At 52.1% G+C, this 17066-nt stretch overlaps 3 protein-coding genes across 7 annotated transcripts in view; 1 reads left to right on the top strand and 2 right to left on the bottom strand.

The window, feature by feature from the left end:
* Positions 1 to 696: 696 nt before the first annotated feature.
* Positions 697 to 9631, bottom strand: CLPS (colipase). 2 transcript variants are annotated; one of them, XM_064635928.1, is made up of 4 exons: positions 7250 to 9631; positions 6513 to 6635; positions 6305 to 6432; positions 697 to 4134 (listed from the first exon to the last, which is right to left on the bottom strand). In XM_064635928.1, the coding sequence occupies exons 1-4, from the start codon at positions 7343 to 7345 to the stop codon at positions 4002 to 4004; spliced, it is 480 nt and encodes a 159-aa protein (XP_064491998.1). In that variant the 5' UTR covers positions 7346 to 9631; the 3' UTR covers positions 697 to 4001. The 2 variants fall into 2 exon arrangements, with proteins under 2 accessions (XP_064491998.1, XP_064491997.1); XM_064635927.1 differs by lacking the exon at positions 7250 to 9631 and having other exon boundaries at positions 6513 to 7239.
* A 154-nt stretch (positions 9632 to 9785) lies between these two features.
* LHFPL5 (LHFPL tetraspan subfamily member 5) overlaps positions 9786 to 17066 on the top strand; it is a 14898-nt gene continuing 7617 nt past the window's right edge. The window contains exons 1-4 of one of the 2 annotated variants that reach the window (XM_064635925.1): positions 9786 to 10197; positions 12539 to 12775; positions 13114 to 13146; positions 13408 to 13696. In XM_064635925.1, the coding sequence (XP_064491995.1) occupies positions 9786 to 10197; positions 12539 to 12775; positions 13114 to 13130 (666 nt within the window). In that variant the 3' untranslated portion in view covers positions 13131 to 13146; positions 13408 to 13696. Of the gene's footprint in view, positions 10198 to 12538; positions 12776 to 13113; positions 13147 to 13407; positions 13697 to 17066 lie in introns of those variants that run through there. The other variant, XM_064635926.1, reaches the window with a different exon arrangement.
* SRPK1 (SRSF protein kinase 1) overlaps positions 14560 to 17066 on the bottom strand; it is a 23248-nt gene continuing 20741 nt past the window's right edge. For all 3 annotated transcript variants that reach the window (XM_064635908.1, XM_064635910.1, XM_064635909.1), the window contains one exon: positions 14560 to 17013. In XM_064635908.1, coding sequence (XP_064491978.1) covers positions 16829 to 17013 — 185 coding nt within the window. In that variant the 3' untranslated portion in view covers positions 14560 to 16828. The remainder of the gene's footprint in view (positions 17014 to 17066) is intronic.

The following is a 17066-nucleotide window of genomic DNA, read 5'->3' as shown; positions in this document are numbered from 1 at the left end:
ATTTTTGTTAAAAGCTGCCTCCAAATACCCCCCGAGATTAGAAATAATGTACATTTGCAATTAAGCATCTCATCGCTGCTTGTGCACGTTCAGCTAATTGCAGCGCCTGAGCAAAGAGGTGCAAAAGAAAGTTGGGGACAGATTTAAAATGGGGCATCTCTGAGTGCTTTATAAAGTGTCCTTTTTTACCAGGTTTGTGTTGGAATGAGTCCCTGCTGCTCCCAACCTGCACCCTGATTCCCACATGTTAATCCAAAAAAACCCCCAGGGCCAAGCTGAAGGCAGCACTGCCTTGGCAGGTGCTTTCTCACAGGTCTGCTCTGTATTCTGAGTTCAATTTCCCCAGCTGTAATTTAGACACTGATGTCACTTATCAGAAATACAGTTAAAATTAAAGCCCACTTTAGGGAAAAAAAATTGTTTTCACAACATTTCATTTTTCCTTCTCTAAAATGACCCAGGTGAATCTTGCATTTTGGTTTTAAACATTTCCATTTACCAAAAAAAAAAAATACTGTGTGCTTTCAATATTAGAAAACCACATAGTTTAATTCTGTCAGGCCCCCGAAATAACACCTAAGCCCTGAAAAATCCCGTGGGACCAATGGCAGCAGTGAGGGGGTTCAGCCTGGTTTGTCCTTGCAAACCTTGCAAAAATAGTAAATTTGCATCAAAAAAATCACACAAAACACATGGGAAGAAAGCACTAGAGCTGCTTTTTTTAAAGACATCTTCCAAAACACTGCTATATCAGCACTGGACCCCTCAGCTCACTCTGCTTTCTTGGGTGGTGAGATGTCCAAAATCTCCCACTTGGCCAGTGCTGGGGTCTGCCCCGTTCACCCACATCCCTGTAACACAACCTGGAGGAAATCTGTTCCATAAATAATCCTGTCCGGTTTTGGGGCGGCTGCCAGGGGTACTGCTTGTTCCCCCTCACCGTCCAGCTGGCTTAACATGTCCGGCCTCAGCCCTGTGCCCAGCCCCAAAAGGGCAGGGAGTCTGGGGGAAAGTCTTGTCCTGCACTGGAACAAGGGAGCAAAGCCAAGAAATCTGCCCTGCCTTGTGCTGCTCCCAAGCACCTTGTGTGAGGTAAGAGCAGCAGTTCCTGAAAGAGAAAAAAATTTAAAAATAATAGGGGATATTTTTATTCATCCTTGTCTTCTGCTAAAAATAACCAGTGTTAATCTGCCTCGAGAGCATGAGGAGGAGAGGAGTCCTTCCACCTCAGTTTCACAGTGAAGAGCCACATCAGTCAATCTCTCAAGCCTTGGAGAGTAGAAAAAATGGGTTTTCTCCGTGTTTGTGGCAGCACAAATCAATGGTCCTGGGCTAGATGACCCATGCAAGATGCTCCCTTCCCAGGGGGATCAAATCCATCGTTCCCCCCAGTACCCAGATCCCCATTGCCCATTTGGGGGATCAAAGCAGTTTTTTGCAGCCTGATGATGCCATGGCCTCGCCCACCTGCACCCCCTGTATGTGCACCCCTCCAAGGGCCCAGTTTGTCTCAGGCAGAGGGGTGCAGTGTGGCAGGAGCCTGGCGTCGTGGTCATGGGAAGTTGTGTGTTTATGGGAGGTGCAGCCGGGTGTTGCACAACAGGCAGCAGAGCACAGGAGAACACTGTGTCCTCGCTGCTGGCTGTAGGTGCAGCTGCACTGGCAGCAGGAATGGACGGACAGGGTGGACATGAGGGCATGGGGGAATGGAGGCAGTAGTGCAAGACCACTCATTTGGTATGAGGATACTTGACCCGGGGGTGCAAAGCAGCTGGAAAGCTGCTTTCTGTATTAAATTCCCCCCCAAATCCTCCTACCAGAAAGGCCACAGGAGGGATTCTCTGTCTAGTCGTGGAATGACTGATCAGACCCAGCCTGGGGCAATCCCTCCCATCCGTCCTGAGGCTCCAACACCGTCCCTCTCTTAGCTTGGACTCATGGCTCCTACAATGAATTTTGAACAGCAGAGGGGCCAAGACATATCCCCCACACATGGGGACCTCCAGAGAAGCCCTGACTCCATCAGAGGCTTGAACCTGCTCCATTCTGCATCACAGCTAGGACTGGCTCTTTCTACATGTATTTCCAATCCATAAATTACCAGACTGTGATCCAAATTCTGGTCCCTTTGCAAAAAACCCTCTTGCCAGCAGACGGGCACCTCCAGCCAGAGGCTTTGCTTGGGCTGGACCCATCCCTGCATCCCCATCTTCCCTATGACACTTCCTTCCAGACACCAGGGACAGCTTTCACAAGCTGAAAGGACACAAATATTTTCCCAGATTATTTATCTTCTGAGGAAAGGGGGAAAATCCCTGTCCTCCCCAGCTGGCGATGAGCAGATGAGGGGTGGACAGAGTCTAGGGCTCCCCCAGCCCTGCTGGAGATCCAGCCCCACACAAGTAAGGGCAGGATGCAGCGGGGCCAGAGCAGGGAGGATAAATAAAGTCCGGCTTTGCCGTCCTGGCTGGTGGCCACTTCCAACACAAAGTACATTCCGGTCTGGACGTAACGAACTGTACCAGCCTCCGCCGGGGAGGGCGGATGGCTGGGGGTGGCTGGGGCTCCTCACCTGCCCACTCGAACGGGGGTGTCCGGGTGGGAGGGTGCAGGCTGGCACCTCTCTTTTGGGTTGGGTGCGGGGGTGGCAAAGGGTGCAATACCCTCGAGGATGCTCAGCAGCCAGGCTGTGCCCTGCAGTGGAGACGCTCCTGCTAGAGGGGTCTGAGGCCCGAAAACACTCCGGGGAGATCCCCCCCGGGTGCCCTAGTGCTTGCTGGGTGCCCGGGGAGCCCTGGGTTCAGGGCACACCCGGCAGGGATATGTACAAGCAATCCTCGGGCCAGCGCTACGGCTGCGTCCCCCCAAGTCCCGCCGGCAGTTCCCGGGGCTTCGCCCCCGGCCTCAGCCCCACCACTCCCGGGAGCCGCAGCCCGGAGGAGCCGCCGGGGCCGGGCCGGGCCCTGCCCCTGCCGGGAGCAGCACCGGGCGGGCGGGCGCGGTGCCAGGGCCTGGCGTGGGGACGCGATGTACCGGCTGCGGGAGCTCCAGGAACAGCCTGACTCAGCGGCGGGAGGGGGCGGGGGGGACGGAGGGGGGAGGCGACCGGGCAGGGCCACTGCGGGACCTCCAAGCGGCTGGTCCCGCTCGGGTCCCCTGGCCGGTGAAGACCGGCGTGGCCCCCGGCATCACCCCGCATTCCCCCAGCGTTCCCCCCAGCAATGCCCCTGGCATCTCACCCGGCATCAACCCCCAGCATCAACCCTAACACCCCTTTCTGCATCCCCCAGAGTGCATCCCCAGCAATGCCATGCCACACCAGGTATCCCCCCAGTATCTCCTCTCCCACCTATGGGGCTGGCCCGCTCCCCCAGCCCCGCTCACTAGCATTTCAGGGAATTTAATGCTAAAAATACTCATCAAGGGGGATCTGAGCTTGACACCACCCCCACAAAGTGGCTGTAGCAAAGCACCTACTGTCGAGCTCTCACGAGGCTGAGGCAGCCCATCAGCCTCCCTCACTCACCCTCCTCACATCCCTGTATTGCACTAATTAATTCCTCCAGCAGGGCAAATTATTCAGTCTGAGGATTTTTCCACTTGTGCCCTGCTGGACAACATCATGAGGGGCTCATGGATGTGTGTGGGGTGCCTGGATGTCCTCCAGGGCCACCTCTGCGTCCCCCATGTCCCACTTGCAACCTCCACTACTGCCCCAAGCTGGGCAGTCCTCAGCCCTGGGCTGCTCTGGGATGGGGGAGCCTCCTCAAGAGACCCTACTTCCAGCCCCAAAGCCAACCCTGAGGATGGAGGAGAGACCGAGATCCTCACACCCAGGTTTTGGGACTCCGGGGGCTGTGGTTTGCCTGGAGCAGGTCCCTGCCCTTCACTCAGGTCCTTTCCTGTTCCAACTCCAGGGAAAAACATGAGAGTGGGAAAAAAGGAGAGTGTCTGACATTGTTCCCTGTGTCACATGCAAAGGCAAAGCCAGAAGAGGCAGCTCAACACACACTTTCTTTCTTGGAATGTTTTGCAAGGTCAGGAGTAGGGCATCTTTGCTGGGGATGTCTGCAAAGCTGGGCATTGTGTGGGCACACCACTGAAGATGCAGTGAATTGATGGTGCAGGGACTCCCTGGGAGGGGCAGAGAAGGAGCATCAGTGCATCTGTGCAGAAATTAAAAAGAAATGAAGAAGAAGAAGAAGAAGAAGAGGCGGAAGAAGAGGAAGAGGAAAAGGTGATGTTTTGGAAAAAAAACAGAGTTAAAGCAGTGCAGAGGAGAAGAGGTGAAGGCCAAGGGCTGGCGGAAAGGGGGGAGAGAGGGGGGAGAGGAGCTCGGCTGAGTGAGAACATCCTGTACCCTCCAGTAACAACAGCCAGGGCGGGCGGGGGAGCACAGGGGAGGCAGGAAGGGGGGACACTCAGGCGGGTGGAATGTTCCACACACCTCCCTGGTAAGCGGGGCACCCCATGGGTGAACAGGAGGGGATGGGGTTTGACAGTGGGGTGCAATCCTGATGATGGGGTGAGGCTGGGGAGGGTCTTGGGCTGCCCTCCACCCCAACATCCCTTGAGTCTCATACTCCTCATTGCTTTTTAACCAAGGAGGGTTAAACCCCATCCAAAGCACTGAGGGAGGAAGGAGTACCCCAATGCTTGTTCCTCTCCATCACCCAGTGTGAAGTATGGTCCCTGCTGGGGGGCTGCATCTCCCACATGTCCCTCCACAAGGAACCTTGCTGCAGCAAAACCTGCCTGCACAAGGATGCCCTGCTTATATCCCCCTTCCCAACTTAGGTTGCCCCTACACTAGTGTAGGGTCCCCCTGTCCCCAGGGCTGGCAGCACCCCACACACACCAGGGGGTGCACTGATGAGGACATTCACCTGGTGGCCTCTTGCCAGGGCCACCGTTATGATGAGAACAAGACTCTCAAAGCTTTCACCACCCACCACAAGTTTAAAACTAAAATCCAGGTCAGAATTTTCTCCTCTTGCAGCTCCGCCGAGTCAAACTTTCAGGGGCCAGAAGGTCCCCATGCTGCCACAATGGGGACCCTCCAAGCTGTGCCACCCTCCCAGAGGTGTCCCTGGTGCTTCTGCAGGTTCAGATCCTCAAGCTGCCAGTCACTGTTTTCCTGGAAAGCAAGTTTCCTACAGCACCTTCTCAGCTGCAAGGTATGGCCCCCAGGCTTTGTGGCCTCCCTACCTGGTGCAGAGCCCCTTGGGGCAGTGGGAAGCAGCAGTGGGGGTGCCTGATTGTTGTCGTGCCCCCAGGGCAAAAAAACATGCACGAAATCTGCATGAGAGAAGCCAAGAACACCCTCTCTGATGACCCCTTCATCTCCTGCTCCCTCCTCAGCTCTGCCTGATGGGTGCCTCCTCTTCCTCATCCTGCTGTAGTACATCTGTGCTCCCTCCCCATGCCCAAAACGTTGACTCCAAGCTGGGCATCACACCCTGCAGGCTACCCTGCCCAGGGCACAGCTCTGCCGGGGTCAGGGCTTAGGGGATTTGCCACCTCACTGCGAGCCAGGGCTGCTTCCAGCACCGTCTCTCCCCAGGTCCATCCTGAATTCCCAAAGCCCCTGCACATCTTTCAGCCAGAGAAGATACTCTACAAGATGCTGATGGAGGTGCTGCATGAGGGTCTCCCATGGCATTTACAACTGCTGCCCCTACAAGGTCCTTTTCAGGGAGGACTCCCACCTGGCTGACCTCTCACCTCCTGGCCACATCTGCTCACCCTGAGGAGGAGGTGCAGGCATGTCATCCAGAGCCCACAGTGTGGCATGACATGGGAGGTGGACATGACCACCAAACACCTTGAGCACCCACAGCTTCAACAACCCCTGCAAGTTCCTCTTCCCTAGCAACAAACCTTTCTAGGAAATGTTTCCAATCAGAGCAGCCACAGCAGGAAATAAAACAAGTCCAGCACAACCAAAGTAGCTCTCTCATATCCTGGGGCTGCTGCATCTTCCCTTCCCCTGCACCCCCTTTGCTAACACTATCCCTGAGCAGAGCTCACCCCATGGCTCTCTGCTGACCTAGACCAGATTATTATATGATTGCACACACATATAGGTAAAACTATCATGTCCCTGTGGCTTTTTCCAGGACCTTCTGGCCCTGTTGTCCCTATCCCAGGCCAGGGGGCCTGCGCCGAGTGAAAACGCTGGCTTGCAGCTCAGCAGAAGCTGCTCTTTACTCAAATTCTCCCACAGCCAGATCCAGGCACCCCTGGGAAGGGGAAAGGCAGGGTGGCAGGGGCAGGGACTCCAGGGGGTCTCTTTCTTCACCACTTGTAGAAGCCCCGGGGGTCCTTGCAGATGCCGAAGTTGGTGTTGGTAATGGAGCCCACGATGGTCTTATCAGCATCACAGGTCAAGCCACTCTCACAGGGACACTTGTAATAGACCCCATAGATGGTCTGCAGGGAACCAAGACACAGTGCAGTGTGGGGGACATGCCCCCATCCCCAGCCACTCCTGGGAGCAGGAAAGTACATACCTTTGGGGTGCATTCCTGGAACTCGGCTGCCTTCGGTGCACATCGAGCCATGCTGAGGCCACTGTCCCGGTGGCAGCAGCCGCTCTTGCACTGGGCACTCTGTAGGCACAGCTCCCCAATCTCCTGCATGACAAGGCAGGGTTTGAGCACCAGGTCCCTCTCTGTCCCCCCTTGATCCCTCCCTAGCTGTGGGCCCAGGGGGTTTGGGTGGGTGTCGAACATCAGCTCTGCCTTTCAGCTCAGGGTCAGCACCACTGCCAGCATGCCTGAGTCTCCCAGTCTGCAGCATTTCCTCAGTCTGGCCCAAAATGCCACCCACTGAAGTGCTGTTTTTGTGGGGCTCATGGGAGCAGGGCTGAGACACCACAGGAAAGCGTCTCCCCTCCCCAGTCCCCGTGAGCCACCCAGGGTGGGGGTTCTGTCTGGCTCAGGCAGCTGAGAGCTTCAGTTTCATCTGCTCTATGACTTCCCTATTCCTTTACAGAGCTGCTTTTCCGGGATCCAAGATCTCTCACAACTCTGGAAAACCCAGCACGTCATCCCCACCTGCCTCAGTTTTCCCAGACACGATAAGTTTTGCTCTTGGTGTCTGCATCCATCATCCTGGGGGTCCCTCACATAACTGCTGCCAGAGGCCAAAGCACCGCAGACACCTCCAACCCTCCATGCACTGTGTGCCCCACTGCAGCACTGGAGCAACCCCCACTGTGCCAAGATCATGGTTAGTCTCCTCTTACCAAGTTGAAGATGAGCCCTCGTTCCTGCTGTGCTGACAGGGCTGGGGCCAGGAGCATCAGGGCCAGGAGCAGGCAGACAGGCACCACGTTGGCCATGGTGGGCTCCCTTGTGCCTCCACCACGGGGCCAGCAGGCGCTTTATAGCCGGTGTCTCCATCAGCTGACGTGGCTGCTCCTATCACATCTCAACTCGTGGCATTAGGACAGTGCTGCACCACCCAGGGCAGGGAAACAGTGATACCTGTGCTACCAATGCTACCAGCTCCCATTCCCAGGTGACTGTCCCTTGCTGGTGATGTCAACCTGCCCTTTGGCAGCTCCTTTGGCCAAAGTGAATGCAAAGTAACAGCACTCCTGTTCTTCCAGTCCTCCCTCCTCTCCCTCACCTTGGCAACGGCGAGCTGTGGAGCTGAGGTTCTCTGAAATGCCCTCCTTGCTGGGCTCTGCTGGGGTGTTCCCAGGCAAAGTGAGGGCTGGTGCCATGGTAGGAACTCTGTTCCATGAGAAAGTGCCCGCCACCAGATCCTCCATCACTCAAATGGTATGATCACAGATGCCAAGAAACCCAAGCATACAAGAGAGAGCTCGGCCCCCTGCAAGCATCCTGCTGGCCTTTCTCAGTGCTCCAGAGCTCACCAAGGTCCCCAGCCCACGGGCCAGAACCTCACCCTGCCCTGCCAAATATTTGCTCTATGTTTAAGTGCTTGGGGGCTGCAGCTGATGAAAGGAAAACAGCCCTGGGAACAGCACAGCTTTTCATGCTTGGCTGTTCTCGGCAATGATTAATGGCCAGGCAGCCCTGACCTTTGACAGCTGCAGGGGTGATGCCGAGGATGACGCTGGCTATGGCTGTCACGCTGGCTTGTGGCATCCAGTCCTCATGACCTGTGTGGTCTCTCGGGATGTGAGGCAGATGTGGCTCCTGAAGAGAGGTCCCAAGGTGGCTGCAAGTGCCTGCAACCTGTCAGGGCAGGCTCTAGGGCTGCCCATGCTCCTCTGGCATGGGAACATGGGGATTGGGCAGAGACCTGGCCCTACCACAGGTGCTGGCTGACACTCTGGTGTGTCCTTGTAGCAGGATGAGCCATTTCCCTTTCTGCAGTGAAACTGTGGGGATGGTCCCCTGCCTGCTTGCAGCCCCAGTCAGCCCTGGAGCTGATGGTGATATCTGAGTTTTGAGATGCAACAAGAACTAACAATTTTTACAGAGGAATGTACCGTAGAAACTACATATAGCTGAGCCAAGTGATTTAAAGGGGCTAACCAAGCAAAGTAAAGAAACAATGAAGAAGGGAACTGAGGCAGCCAGCCAAGCAACACCCAGTTCCTCTATAACCAGGTGTATTGTCTTGAAGTTCATAAGGCAGTTACTTAGAACTTTGGGGGTTCCAGACATGGACAACCAACAGAGATCACTGACGAAGCCCCTCAAAGACCTTATAAGGATATGTATGCATGCTAAAAAGCATTGAGAGATGTCATAAATATGCAACAAGAATGCAAGGAACGAAAAATGAATAATCATGTAACACTGACATATAAGCTGTAGTGAAGATGATACCTCTGTGTGCACTTTGGTGAACTGATTCCCGGGGCAGTGCTGTGATTATACAGCGCATTGTAATAAAGAATGCCTGGCTTCTAAAACTCACAAATTGACTCTTAAAGGTTTCTTTAAGAGCCAATTTTAGGCTACAATGGGGGGTCAAAGGGCCTGCAGTCCACCACCCCAATGATGCAGCACCCTATGTACTCCCCACCAGTGGGGGAAGACCCTTGTGACATGAGCTGGGAGGCCGGAAGGGAGCAGCCAAGGAGGCACAGAATTTGGGACATATCCTAGGGCACACAGCAGAGCCTGGTGGGATCCCAAGGCTAATGGCACAGCCCTTGGCACGTCCTGGAGCACATACTGGGGGGCAAGACACATCCCAGGGTGCATCCCAACATGCATCCTGGGGCATGTGGCACATCCTGGGACACATCCAGGGGTACACAGTGCAGCCCAGCACATCCTGCCACATGTCCTGGGTGTGCATGCCACATTGCAGGGCACACAGCACGTTTCTGGGGCAAGGCGGGGGATAGAGTGCACCCCTGAGTGCACAGCAGGGCACAGGGTGCAACTCTGGTGCACAGCCCAGGGTGCGTCGCAGGGCAGATCCTAGGGTGCACATTGGGGATATTTGGCTTATCCTAGGGTGCATGGTAGGGCATACGATGGAGGCAAAGGGCAAATCCCGAGAGAGCATTCCAGGGACACAGGGCACACCCTCGGGGCACATTCCGGGGACCCATCCCAGGAGCGCATCCCGCGACCCCACCTCGAGCCGCGCCGCCCGCCTCCTGCCGCGCCCTCCCCGGCTCAGGGGGCGGGGGTCGTGCCGGCTCCTCCCGGGTCCTCCCCGGCTCGTTGGGGGTGTGGGGAAGGTCTCACCGCCACCGCCCCCCGGGGCGGTCCAGCCGCTGCCGCTACCGCTGCCGGGCGGGGCCGCTCCGGGCGCCCCGGGAGCGGGGCCGGGACAGGAGCCCCGCCATGTCCAAGCTGCTGCCGGCTCAGGAAGCAGCCCGGATCTACCATACCAACTACGTGAGGAATGCGCGGGCCATGGGAGTGCTCTGGGCCCTCTTCACCCTCTGCTTCTCCATCCTGATGGTGGTGACCTTCATCCAGCCGTACTGGATCGGCGACAGCATCGACACGCCGCAGGCCGGCTACTTCGGCCTCTTCTCCTACTGCATCGGCAACGCGCTCACCGGGGAGCTCATCTGCAAGGGCAGCCCCCTCGACTTCGGCACCATCCCTTCCAGTGCCTTCAAAACTGCCATGTTCTTCGTAGGCATATCCACCTTCCTCATAATTGGCTCCATCCTCTGCTTCAGCCTCTTCTTCTTTTGTAACGCAGCCACTGTCTATAAAGTGTGTGCCTGGATGCAGCTGGCAGCAGGTGAGCAGGGCTGGGGCGATGCACGGGAGGGGCCGGGAGCTGCCCATGATCCGACCAGAGCCGCTTTTCCCTTTTTGCCCCCACCTCGACCCTGCTGAGAGCGGGGCTGGCCTGTAAAGAGACACCTGTGTCACCTTCATGCCATTTGCTCTCCCTTACTGGTTACCAGTGTGGAGTTTGTAGTAAGTAAAGCCTGTCAGAGCAGCTGAGACACAGCAGACTCGCTGCATGTTGGGCGATGCGTCCCCCTGGGTGCTGCTGCAGCAGCAAAACCGCGCGGCACCTACGGCCCGGCCCCGGCTTGGCTCCACTTACCTGGAGGAGCTTCCCTCCAGCCAGCGCTCCTGCTCAGCCCCACCGTGCAGCGAGCTTGTGGCTTTGGAGTATCAGTTGAGAGCACAAAACCCCCGCAGGGCTGGGGCATGGAACTCCCTGCTGTGTTTGGAATCCTGAAAGAATTAAGCAGGGAGACAGTGATAACATTTGCTGGGCTATTTTAATAACTCTGTGAGCTCAGGGAATAATGTACTAGGAAGATGGAAGAGGAGGAGGAGGAGACTGACTATGACTTGGTACCATCACTCGCATTTTCCTACTTTTCTGCTCACCCCTGTGGATCTCCAGCCTTCCCCACCTCTCTCCCAATGCACTTGAGACACCTGGTAACCCAGCTCCTGTTTTTGATCGAAGCCTCAGCTGAAACCCAACCCAGCCCTTTGCTGCTCCTGAATCATTCATGCCACAGCTCCCACGGAAGGGACAGCCCAGCTGACACCCCGTCCATCAGGGTTTCTCCAGCTCCCAGCTAAAGAAGCGAGCTCAAGCAAAGATTTAGATAAGAGGCTTGGGGCAGCTCAGCATCTTGGGGAGCTGAACTGGAGCAGGGAAAGGCTTTTCTGTGGTATGTGGGGCTTTTACCTGTATTTATTTTGTTCTGGATGGGGGAAGAGAAACATGTCACAGGCAGAACTGGTCAGGTGCTGCTGCATTTTAGGAATTACTTTACGAAGGGGGCGGGCTTAGAGAGGATTCACTTCCTGGCCTTTGCTGTGCACCAGGGTGCATTTTCACAGAAATTATTTCATTCCAGCTTTCCCCATTTCTCTGTGCCTCTCCTCTCAGTTAGTTACAGGGAAGATTAATTAAATACAGAATAAACCAGCTGCTTTTCAGTGAAGAGAAATCTTCCCTGCAGACCAAGGAAGCTGCCTGCTCTCCTTGCTGCTCGCTTGTCCCTAAGCCAAGGAAAAAGAAAACATCGGAAAAGGACAAAGCAACTGCCTCAAAAGTCTTTTCTGGTTTACTGAGCACCCAGTGACAGAGAAGAGGCACTGGTGTGGGGCAAGGTGCATCTCACTGCTGCAGGAGGCTGCAGATGTCCAAGAGGGGCATGGACAAACATCTGCTTGTCCAGAGGTCCCACCATGGGGTTGTTTCTTGTGTGAGAGGAGTCGGGAACAGCCCTGCATCTGCACCAAAACACATAAAACACGAATTACTTCCATGCTCTGCACCAAGATAACAGTGGAGGATGTGAAAGGCCTCTGTTAATCATGTCCCAAAGCCTTATAGATGAACTCGTCTCTTATCCCAAGCCCAGTCACTTTTCTTGTCCAGTAAATACAACAGTTTTTCTGGCATGTTAGGAGGGAAAAAAAGTACTTCCAAGGTTTTGGGACAGGAGCTTCAACAGCCTGCCAGCACCAAGGTTGTTGCAACTCTTGTGGCAAAGCTGCAGAGGTGACATGCTGAGGGCCCTGGGGCCAGGCTGGATCAGCTGTTGAGGTCGTGGGTGCACTGAGAACAGTCACAGGAAGAGCTGATGTGTTGTGGCTGGGCTGGAACCACCACAGCTGAACAAGCAGAATTAATCTGCCTGCAAAGCTGCTGCTGACACCAGCTCTAACTTAGCAAACCCTAAGCTGAAATCAGCTACTTGCAGGGTGCTGGGAAGGTTCTCCATCTTGCACAGACTAAACCCATTCCAGTTTTGTTTGGAGAAAACATTCCTTTGAAGTGACATGGCCAAGGATGCGTGCAGAGGCAGGAGAGATGTTGCCTGGGCAACAGAGTGATGGGAGATGCTGGTGCAGCATGTCCTTGACTTGTGGGAAGGCAGCATATTGTATCCTGCTCCTCCCCAGCTGTGGAACAGAGCAGAGCCCACAGTGATGGGCAACTACAGGGCCCCTTTAAGCCTGGCAAGCCAGTCTGTAGTGCCTTATCTGTTTGTAGTGCTGTGTTTGCAGCCATGCTCCTCCACCTCCCAGTATCAGCTCAGGACGCAAGTTGTGGCCACTGTAATGTCCCCCAATGGCAACGTGTGTCCCTCTCCCTGCAGCTACTGGGCTGATGATTGGCTGCCTGATCTACCCTGACGGCTGGGACTCGAGCGAGGTGAAGCGCCTGTGTGGGGACAAGACAGACAAATACACACTGGGTGCCTGCACCGTGCGCTGGGCCTACATCCTCTGCATCATTGGCATCCTCGACGCTCTCATACTGTCCTTCCTGGCCTTTGTGCTGGGGAACCGGCAGGACAACCTCCTCCCATCCGATTTCAAAGTGGAAAATAAAGGTAAAGACAGCTAGGGCTGAGCTCTGGGGTCCTGTCCTGCTGCAGTGTTTCAACCACTCAGCTCATTGCTGTTATTTGGGAGGATGCTGGCTTCCTTCCTGGCATAGTCATCACACTGCTTCATAGGGATGGAGAGCCAGCAGCAGGCAGAAGACTGATGGAGAACAAGGCAGGAGCCCAAATGGACCCATACTAACTTTCACAGGCATGGGGCTTTCTCCTCATCCTGTTTTAAACTGTTTTCTCCCTTTTTGAAAACAAACCTGTAAAACACACCCAGTACTTTCGAGTTTTATACCACACCCCATTAACACTGTAATTATCTTTTTGTTTTACAGAAGAGGGAAATGACTGACAGAGCTCATTACCACGTAAGTGATACCCACAGACTTTTAATGTTTCTTCCCAGCATACATAATGTTGCTGTTGTATTCTGATTACTAAACGATTGACAACTGGTTTTGGTGCTATAGTCACATTGGTTTTATTTGTGGTTAGAGAGGAAATAGTCTTTGCTTTGCATCCCAGAACTGGGAAAACATAAACCCTTGCCAAATGATGAAATAACACAAGCTTAAAATTTGAAGTCATACTCCATTTGGCAACAGCTGACTTATTCTTTTTGTTCCCAGGGAGACCCAGAGCTCTTCTTTCATCAGCTCTTTTCTTTAAAGTGACTTTTCTAGGAGATTTAAACTTACCAAATTCTGTGGATTTTCTACAACTGTTTTCTTCACCCATCGGGCTGCTCTTGGCTCACAGCTCTCGTGGAGTTTATTTGATGGGAAGAGCCCAAACTGGACATGGGGTTTTTCTGAGTCCTGGGCAAGAGGGAAATGACAGTGATTTGCTGCTTTTTTTTGTGGAGTTTGTACACCTTCTTTCAAGGAAATTACTTATGAATAAAAAGTAAAATAAAAATCAGTGTTTTGGATTTTGTGCTAGTCTGCTCAGGGCAGAGGAAACCCTCTGTCATGTCCCAGATTGCACTTTTACTTGAAAAATATGACAGCCAATTCCTACCTGAGCGGTGAATCAGTTTCCCACTCTATGCAACAATAACCAAAAGGGCAGTTTCCTGGGAAAAGAAAAACCAAACAAGAAAACCAAAACCCAATCTGCTGGGCTGTAGCAGGCCTGTAACAGCACCTGCAAACCACAGCAGACGGTGCCAGTCACTGCACCACCCCATTAACTTGATTTAGCCATCATCTCTCATCCCATCCAACACCCGCCCACGGCAGCCTGTGGCACAGTCCATTTCTGCAGAAGATAAAGCAGAACATTCTCCTGTCCAGCTCTTACCTCGTCAGAACCCAAAATTAGCCTACATTATTTTAATTTCTACTTGCTGTAATTTGTTGGTTCCTGTAGCAGTCAATTCAATTCAGTTCCAAGAAGTACCTTACAATTTTATGTTTCCTTCTAAAAAAGTGTCTGGGAAGGTTTTGTTAATATTCTTGGCTAGGGAAGACAGCAGAGATACGACAAACTTAAAGAAAAATGTATTTTAGAATGGAAAAATTCCAGCAGTTGTCCTGCTATTTATTACTCTTCCCCCCTTTTTGAAACAGATCACAATACCAGCAACAAAATCCTCACCTACACCATCTCCCTCTGTCTCGTTCTGGAAATCACTCACTATTGAAGCAAATTTCATCCACGGGCCACTGACTCAGAAAGAACAGACTTACAGAGGGAATGTATGAAGACTAGGGTTCAGTTATTAAATGATCTGTTTATTGTAGGGCTTTCACAAAGAAAAAAAAGACAAAGCACCCAAGTAGAAAGAATAAAAATGTATTTTCCTTCAGGTTTTAGACTGACACAGCAAGTACAAATCCTTTAGTGTGAGCACATTACAGCAACTTGGAAATTTAACAAACCCCAAGTGAATAAGCAGACAGTACAAGACTGAATTGTGACAGCTGCTTCTGCAGGTCTTTAACTCCCAAGCTGGCTCTAGCCTTAGCTATCTGGGTAAAAAACTTCCTCCTCCAGTCAGGGGTGGCAGATGAAAGGGAAGAAAGGATGGGCAGGAGCTCTTAAGAGTCAAAACTTGTAGACCCCTTCTAGGAAATGTTCCTTCATCAGCCAGTCTCAAGTACGCAGGACTGGGCAAGCTTTCAAGAGCACAGGAATTGTTTGCCTGCCAATGTATCTTCACAGTAAGTTGGAACCCAGTACTGTCTGCAGTCCTGTAACAGATACAGAAGAGACCTAGAACTGGAAAACTCCAGATGAACGGGGGAAAAAACCTGTCAAATCAGCCGTTTGAAACGTTTTTGGTATGTTACCTGCCTTTCACTTTATATTATATGCATAGAGAATCTGATCTACCACTAAAGGAACATGCAGCATGATTTGCATAAATAAGCCCCATCAGGCTCTGAACCAGAGAAACTCTTTTCCAGTGGATTAAATGATCCGGTTTATGAATGAACGATCCTTATAAACCAAAATTTCCAAACACACACATAGAAGTGACACATAACAGTGATCTTCGCAGCTTTGGCAATGTAATTGTCTTGGATAGCATCTGCATGGCCTCCAGCAACTTCTATCCTCTGAAAGCCACCACAAATCCAAAGGCTTGTTTGGTCCAGAGTAAGGAAGTGCCTCTGAAGTCTCAACGCTGCCAAATCTTGCTTAGAGAAGAGTGGGATGCACTGAATCTGTAATAGGATGGGCAACTCTAGAAGAAGCCATCATAAAACTAGCAAATGCCACAGTGATTTAACTTTTAATTAAAATTAACCCATTTAACTCATTATATCCAAACCCCCTCTGAGAAGTTTACATAGAAGCCCCATAGAACACTTTTTACTTGGGGTAACTCTAGAAACAGCTTCTAACCCAGTATCTACATGGAAAAGTCAATTCTCTTCCACTTCTGCTAGCTCTTCCTGTGCTAATGGCCCAGAAAATAAAAGGCAGTCCCATCCTGGGAAGTTATTTCTGAAGGCCCGCACCTGAAGCAATTTAAGAGAAAAGAAATCTTTACAGAGATTTCAAGTTTTAATTTTGAAAGTCCAGGGCTATGGCATGGCTGTGATACAGGCGCTGCAACCCTTTCCTTGGGAAAAAGTGAATGGTCAAAAATTAAAAGTCAGAGTAAACTGCATCTGTGAAAGGCAGTCTCTCACAAATACAGCAACCACCTCAAGCAAGGCAAAAAAGTGCCAGTTAGGGATAAAAAAATCCCCAAACCTTACGTCTTGCTATAATGTTAAGAGTTGCCTGCAACAAGGCTCTCACTTTGCAGACCAAGGGGTGAACCCATCTGTGTGCTGAAGATTGTGCGTTCAGTCAGTTCCAGCTTTTGCTTATTTTGCTTGCCTTTTAGTCACAGGCATTGAAGTAGAAAACATCACCAAGTTCAGAAACTATTCTACCAAGGGTATGGGGAAGGAAAAGGTTAACAGACAGGACACTTTGGAGGAAGAAATAAAGGATACTAAAACCTAGGTTTAAAAAGCTTTTTCAAAAGCAGCTAGAACTAAATAAAAGTTTGTGACTGGAAAGAATACAGTAGATACCTAGAAAGTGATGGAGGATTTCAAGGTCTTCGCTCTACAGGGATGTGGCACCACCTTGATGCCACCTGTTACTTCTCACCCCGTCACTAGCTATTGGATCAGGGAAATTTACTCCTGAGTCAGTGAGATCTTTGCATGGCCCTCATGAAGAAAGGAGAGTTGAAATCTAGCTAAGAGAGCACATCTGAGCACAGGTGAACTCACATCTGTAACACATGGTGCCTAACAGTGAGGAGACTGAGGGAAGATTTCATTTTCCAGTCAATTAGTTTTTGGTGAAGCCCAATCAAGGCAAAACACAGATGATGCCCACTGGCTGAGGAAAGTCCCCATTAAGTCACACAAGCAAATTCAGCAGAACAGGTTAGATTTATCTAAAATCTTGGAAGCCTTGAAGGAAGAACTTCACACTGAAAGTGAACAAGGAGAACAATGGATCTGGGAAGGGGCAGCTGGGTGTGTGTAGGGTATGCTGTAAACCAGAGTGTAACGCTGTGGCACTGCACTGAAGCTTCTATGAATTAAGCCAAGGGTGCCTGAGACACTCTGCTGCTGTAGCTCGTTTCTCTGGGATCAGCTCCAACATAGGTAGTAAGAAGTCTGTGAATGCAGCTGCCTCATCTTGGGACCACTCGTATTTTTCCACCAACACTTCAAAAAGGCCCCAGGGCTTCAGTTTGGTGATGTGCTTCAGATCACCTGAAAACCCAAGACAGACAGGTTAAGTCTGGCAAGACATGGGAACAGAGCAG

This window comes from Pseudopipra pipra, chromosome 25, assembly GCF_036250125.1.
Source record: "Pseudopipra pipra isolate bDixPip1 chromosome 25, bDixPip1.hap1, whole genome shotgun sequence".
Lineage (NCBI taxonomy): Eukaryota > Metazoa > Chordata > Aves > Passeriformes > Pipridae > Pseudopipra > Pseudopipra pipra.
Note: the sequence above shows the minus strand (reverse complement) of the source record. Positions and strands in the feature narration are given on the sequence as shown.

Bases quoted from the DNA above. Each gene is read 5' to 3' on its own strand.
- CLPS (XM_064635927.1), bottom strand. From the start codon at position 6,734: ATGTTCGACACCCACCCAAACCCCCTGGGCCCACAGCTAGGGAGGGAT. The intron at 6,433-6,512 runs GTATGTACTTTC...GGTTCCCTGCAG, and splicing joins TCCAGGAATGCACCCCAAAG to ACCATCTATGGGGTCTATTA. The intron at 4,135-6,304 runs GTGGTGAAGAAA...TGCCCCTCCCAG, and splicing joins GACCCCCGGGGCTTCTACAA to GGAGTCCCTGCACCATCAAT.